At 58.4% G+C, this 6,529-nt stretch overlaps 1 protein-coding gene across 1 annotated transcript; it reads left to right on the top strand.

The window, feature by feature from the left end:
• The first annotated feature begins 1,008 nt into the window (after positions 1–1,008).
• Positions 1,009–4,692, top strand: IRX5 (iroquois homeobox 5). The gene is made up of 3 exons (XM_065925353.1): positions 1,009–1,734; positions 2,785–3,190; positions 3,340–4,692. Exons 1-3 carry the CDS (start codon positions 1,486–1,488, stop codon positions 4,134–4,136), a joined length of 1,452 nt encoding a protein of 483 aa, XP_065781425.1. The 5' UTR covers positions 1,009–1,485; the 3' UTR covers positions 4,137–4,692.
• The last annotated feature ends 1,837 nt before the right edge of the window (positions 4,693–6,529 follow it).

The raw sequence follows: 6,529 nt of genomic DNA on the forward strand, positions 1-6,529 counted from the left end.
CTCCGTGTGGCCTTCGTGGGCAAGGGCTCGGCCTGTGACTCAGTTGTGTTTGCCTTGCCAGCGCCTCGCTGAACAAACAGTGGTTGGGTTGGTTACTCCTCCGCCGACTGCTAGCGGTGGAGCGTGGGCGGGTGCGAGTGAGAGTGCGTGCGAACGGGAAGAGGACCCGCACTCTCCACCGCCGTCATCGTCGGCCTGGAGGGGAGAGCTGCCGGTGATGCAAAGTCCCAAGAAAGGGGCAGCGAGCCACTGCGGGAGAGGGCGTAATGGAGTCCAGAGACCTACTCCGGTGTAGCTGCTTCTCCGCCGTCTGGCAGCTCTTGCCCACCACCTCTCTAGAGAAAAGGCTCCCCCCGTGGTACTGGGTCCCCAGTGTCTCCTCCCTCGCCGTCTGGCGGGGAGTTGGTGGAAGGGAGGCTGAACCCGAGACGTGCAGATGTCCAAGGCCTGTTTCTCGCCCACCTGCTGCTGCTGGCGGAGAAGGACAGTCACCCCGGCCTCCCAGCGCCCTGAACGCTGGCATCCATCCGGCTCTCCCTTCATTCAGGGGCCTTCATTCCTGGTCTCCGGCTCTCTCGATGGTCCTTTAACTAGGGGGAGAAGCCAGGGGAGGGTGGACGGCGATCCGCTTTGGAGCCCAGCCTCCTCGCAAACAAGAAATCCGCTAACTCCGCGATTTACTGTGGCGTAGAAAAAGCAGAGCGTTCGCTGGCGCGCGGTCCGCTGCCTCGTTCCCTTTGTGCTTCGGAACGGCGGACCGGCCATCAGGACCCGCTTGTGTCGGAACCGCCGCTCCGCCTCCCCGACTTAGCAGGGGAGGAAAGTTGGAAGAGATCGTCGCGCCTGGGATATGATTGTCATCCTGGGGCCGGCGCTCGAGAGTCTGAGTGAGAGAGAGGGAGAGACCGATGAGGGGAGGGGGGGAATAAGAGGAGGGGGGAGAGGAGGGCCGCGGAGGAGAGGCGGGCGCTAGGGAGGGGCGAGGGGAGCGCCAGCGAGCGGGAGAGGGAGCCGGGGAGGAAGAGGGAGAGGACGAGGAGCGCCTGGCGGCCGGGTTGGCTGCGGCCGCCCAGAGGCTCCTGCCAGTCCTCCCACCGACTACACCCCGGGAAGGAGGAGCTTCAGGCGCGCACAAGGCGTCAGAATCCTCAATTTCCAACTTAGCATCTTGGCAGGACCTTTGCGAAGCCAAAAGCGGAGCCCCCCAGTGCAAAGAGCGAGGGGGAAAAAGAGAAAGCAACAAGGGAGGGGGGGAAACCCTGCCGGGGCGAGCGAGGCGCGCAGAGGAGCGGGGCTCTTCGGTCGCGGCCGGAGGCGCGCGGGAAGCCAGCGAGGAGGCGCCGCGGGCCGGAGCCTGGGAGCCGGGGCCCGAGGAGCGGCGGCCCGGGGCAGCCGGAGACCAGGTGCCCGCCCGCTCGCCCTCGCAGGGCGCCGCCCGGCTCGTTGGCGGCCGCGGCGCGGAGCGCCCCATGCCCGTGTGTGGCCATGTCCTACCCGCAGGGCTACTTGTACCAGCCGTCCGCCTCGCTGGCGCTCTACTCCTGCCCGGCGTACAGCACCAGCGTCATCTCGGGGCCCCGCACGGATGAGCTCGGCCGCTCGTCGTCGGGCTCCGCGTTCTCGCCCTACGCCGGCTCCACCGCCTTCACGGCGCCCTCGCCGGGTTACAACTCGCACCTCCAGTACGGCGCCGACCCCGCGGCGGCAGCCGCCGCCGCCTTCTCCTCGTACGTGGTAAGCGAGCGGGAGCCTGGGCGGGCGAGAGCAGCTGGGGCCGCGCGGGGCGGGCGGGGGCTGCGGGGGACACGGGCCTCGGCTTCCCGCGGACCGTCCCGCCGAGCCTCGCGGCCCCTGCGAACTTGGGTGGTTGTCTCTCTCGGCTTCGCCCGGGTCTCGGGCTCAGGAGTTGCACGGAGCGGAGAGCCGCGTCCTGCTCGGATCGCTAACTTGGCGGAAGGGGTTTTTTTGGGGGGGAGAGGTCGCTTCAAAGAGCAACATTTGGTTCAAACGTGAGCTCTAGGCCGTCCTGCACATTTTACTCTATTTCATTTTGGGGGGTTCGGCCATTTGGCGAAAAGTAGTTCAAAAGAAATAGATCCGAAATCTGAACAGAAGCGTGCTCGGTCTGTGTAAATGTGTTTGGCCTCGCCTTTAATTAGTCCTCCAAAATGTTGCAAATCCGTAATCCTATCTTCGCAATCCGATTTGGAGGTATTAAATTTCTGAAAAGTCGGGCGAGCTGCGGTGCATCCGGGATTTTTCGGCCGGGTGCACTTTCTGGAAAAGCGCCGTGGCTTCGGTTTGGGGTAACACTTTTGGAGGGGTGGGAGTGCAGGGACAAGGCTTGGCTCTTCGTTTGCCTTTCTCTGTGGGGGAAAAAATTCCTTGACTTCCTTTGCTCACTACCCTTGTTTCTACTGCGCAGCCACTCGGGCGCAGACAGCAGAGTCGCCGCCGCTGCCCGGGCCTTTCTCTGGGTAGAGGGGCCTGGTCTCGGTGGCCGGATCTGCTCACGCGGGGGAAGACGTGCCCAGCCAGAGGGGGGCCTACCAGGTGCCGGGGAAGCCAGGACTGCTCCAAGCGCCTCCAAGGACTCCGCTTCCTTCTAAGGAGGAAGAGGGGTTGCCCCAGGGTCTGAGCCCTCCAGCCCTACCCCAGGGGAAGCCTGAGTGCGGGCCTCGCTGCCCGAAGACCCCTGGGCGCAGGGGAAGTGTACTTCGGTCGCCCAGGTGGCTACTGGGGACCTCGGCCCACTCTCACGTTCTCTCTGCCCGTTCCCTGCAGGGCTCTCCCTACGACCATACACCGGGCATGGCAGGTTCCTTGGGGTACCACCCGTATGCGGCGCCCCTGGGCTCGTACCCGTACGGGGACCCCGCGTACCGGAAGAACGCCACGCGAGACGCCACCGCTACGCTCAAGGCCTGGCTCAACGAGCACCGCAAGAACCCCTACCCCACCAAGGGCGAGAAGATCATGCTGGCCATCATCACCAAGATGACCCTCACCCAGGTGTCCACCTGGTTCGCCAACGCGCGCCGGCGCCTCAAGAAGGAGAACAAGATGACGTGGACGCCGCGGAACCGCAGCGAGGACGAGGAGGAGGAGGAGAACATTGATCTGGAGAAGAACGACGAGGATGAGCCCCAGAAGCCCGAGGACAAGGGCGACCCCGAGGGCCCCGAAGCAGGTTGGTGGACGCGGGAAAGGGTGTGTGGAGCCCAAGAGGGGCCTGGAGAGGGGGCGCCCAAGGCCTGGAGGTTGGGGACAGGGCTTTTTGCCTTTGCGGGTGGGGCCCTGTGGCCTCCGCGCCTCTGACCGCCTGGGTTTCACCCGCAGGAGGAGCAGAGCAAAAGGCGGTTTCTGGCTGCGAACGGCTGCAGGGGCCGCCCACCCCTGCCGGCAAGGAGACCGAGGGCAGCCTCAGCGACTCGGATTTTAAGGAGCCGCCATCCGAGGGCCGCCTCGACGCGCTGCCCGGGCCCCCCCGCGCCGGCGGGCCCTCCCCAGCCGGGCCCGCGGCAGCGCGGCTGGCCGAGGACCCAGCCCCTCATTACCCCTCCGGCGCGCCGGCTCCGGGCCCGCACCCAGCCGCGGGAGAGCTGCCCCCCGGTCCCGGAGGGCCCTCGGTCATACACTCGCCGCCGCCGCCGCCGCCGCAGGCGGTGCTCGCCAAGCCCAAACTGTGGTCTCTGGCGGAGATCGCCACATCCTCGGACAAGGTCAAGGACGGGGGCGGCGGGAGCGAGGGCTCTCCGTGCCCACCGTGCCCCGGGCCCGTAGCCGGGCAAGCCCTAGGAGGCAGCCGCGCGTCGCCAGCCCCGGCGCCATCGCGCTCGCCCTCGGCGCAGTGTCCCTTCCCAGGCGGGACGGTGCTGTCCCGGCCTCTCTACTACACGGCGCCCTTCTATCCTGGCTACACGAACTATGGCTCCTTCGGACACCTTCACGGCCACCCGGGGCCGGGGCCAGGCCCCACCACGGGTCCGGGCTCGCATTTCAATGGATTAAACCAGACCGTGTTGAACCGAGCGGACGCTTTGGCTAAAGACCCGAAAATGTTGCGGAGCCAGTCCCAGCTAGACCTGTGCAAAGACTCTCCCTATGAATTGAAGAAAGGTATGTCCGACATTTAACGCGGGCTGCGTCGGTCCCGGACTTTCCTAATTTATTAAAAAAAGAAAACATGGCCTTGGCAGTTATTTTTCCATCAACATGAGAGAAAAGCAAAACTACCCCTCCTACTAAAGAGTTTATAGTACATGGAGATGGATGATATAAAAATGTAAACATCTCCACACACCCACAGAAATGTCTTAACCAACTGAAAAGAAAAATTTAAAAAAGGATTTGTATTAAATCTTATTCTGTATATTTAATGTAGCATTTTTGTATTTAAATTGATAATTCAATATCTTTGAAGTAAATTATGAAATTAAGACACCTGTACAGGCATTTAATGTTTTTTTTGTAATATAAATATATACATTTGTGTTTCCCCCAAAACTGTTTCATAGTTTAAAAATACAAGTTTAATTTAATTTTTTTACACCTATTGATTTTTTTCTGGGTATGAGCTAAAGTATTATTACAGAAAGGAAACAGGTTATACTCTTAGATTTGAAAAGTAAAAGAAACTGCAGCCGCCTTTGTAAAATGCAAAATATTTAATTAAAAGAGATTTTAACATAATCAGAGCCACTCATTACTTGTTAGAAGCCTCAATAAACTGTCCATCGCCCTGGACAAAAGGTGCAAACTGCAACTTTTTTTTCCGAAGTGGGGAATGAAAGGTTCCACCGAACCCAGTTTGCCAGCGGGAAACCGTAATTAGGCTTCGAGCTCCAGGGAACGTGGCCCTGCCCGGAATGCAAATTTGGATCACTGATGCGGGCTGCTCTGGGGGGAGGGGGGTGATTGGACCCTGGAGGAGGGACGAGAGAGACCCAAGTGTGTGCCCAGAAGGGAGAAGAGATGGCAAAGCCAGTTAGAGACACGCACCACCCGAGCTCCAACGCTTAACCTAATTACTTCCAATCAGTGTCGTGTTTTATGCAAAGCAATCAGCTGGTGAACTTTGCTAATGAGTTCGATTTTATGCCGGATTTAGCCCTTATTACTATTTCAAAGGTGCTCTGGGCTAATGCGGGCGGGAAGCAGTTGGGGGATGCCAAGGAGAAGGCTTTCCCAAGTCACTGTCGTCTCTACCCCTTCAAAATTGGGCATTGATCTCTTCGCTGGATTTGATTAAATTAGTAAATGTTCCATCCGCGACCGTGCGGGTGGTAGGCGGCCGGGTAGATTCCCCGCGGAGCCGCGGGGCTGGGGCCGCGGGACCAGCGAGGGGACGGTTACCCCCTTTCACAGGTAGGTGTCACACTTGTCCTGAATTACAAGCCTGCACTTTGCAGAGTCGGAGATTGGAGAGAGAGGGGGCGGAAGTGGGGGAGGGAGCACCACAGGCGCTTGGGGGAAGCAAGGGGAGCCCCGGATGGACCAGAAGAGTCCCCTGCCCCACCCCACGGACCCCCTTTCTGGACAAGAGGCATTCAGCAGTTAAAGGACGTTTGCCTAGATAATGAGGCCGTTGTGGACTTGATCAGGCTTGTCGTCACCTTAGCACTTCTCCCATCGCGGATTCAAGAGTCCCGAGTAGCTGCAAAAGTATTTCTGAGGTTTTATTTTCTCCGTTTAATCCGGCACATTTCATCTCAAAACGAAGGCAGGTCGGGTCTCAATCCCAAACGAGGAAGAGAAACCGCCCTGCGCCCGAGGCCCGCTAGCACTGTCGGTGCTCCAGTTTGCCTTTGGCGCTGGAGATGGAGAGTCGCGGACGTGTGGAATTTCGTGGGAAATTTTCACTGGTCGGGGAAGGGGAGGCTTTAGAGCAAAAACATACGCCAGCGAGGGGAATTAATTTGCTCTATTAAACCCAAGCCTGAGTGTAGAGAGAATGTGTTTGCACATAACACCGGTTTAATTAGGCTAAATCAAAATGCACATATTTGCATTTCTACTCAAGACTACCTTAACCCTACTTGGTTTTTTAAACACCACCCAAACTTTCACCGGAGTTTTTACTTTCGGTACTTTTCCTTTTTCCTTTAAACCTGCAACGGGGCTCCTTTAGCTTATTCGAATTTAAACAAGTTTGAAAGCCGCATTGTGCAGATGTTTTGGCGAACAGCAGTCGACTTCAGAGTTTAAATTAGTGAGAAAATTCACGCAGGGAAAATGGTTTCAAAGTTGGAAGTGTGAATGATTAAATATGCATGAGACGACCGTATTTTACTTTGTCCCTTTAATTATAAATGATTTTTTTTAAACAATTGAATTCCAGAGATGACTTGCCCTACCCCCCGCGCTCCAATCCCCTCCATCCACAACTGCCCCCCGCACACACAGCCCGGTTCACAATCAGCTTTCCCCCCCCAGCCCCTGTTGAATATGCAACCCCAGGAATCACCTTCTCTTCTAAAAAAGTCAGAAGAATAGGCCAGTCCTCTTCTCTTAAGAGAGAGTTTAAGGA

The sequence above is a fragment of the Muntiacus reevesi genome, chromosome 2, assembly GCF_963930625.1.
Source record: "Muntiacus reevesi chromosome 2, mMunRee1.1, whole genome shotgun sequence".
Classification (NCBI taxonomy): Eukaryota; Metazoa; Chordata; class Mammalia; order Artiodactyla; family Cervidae; genus Muntiacus; species Muntiacus reevesi.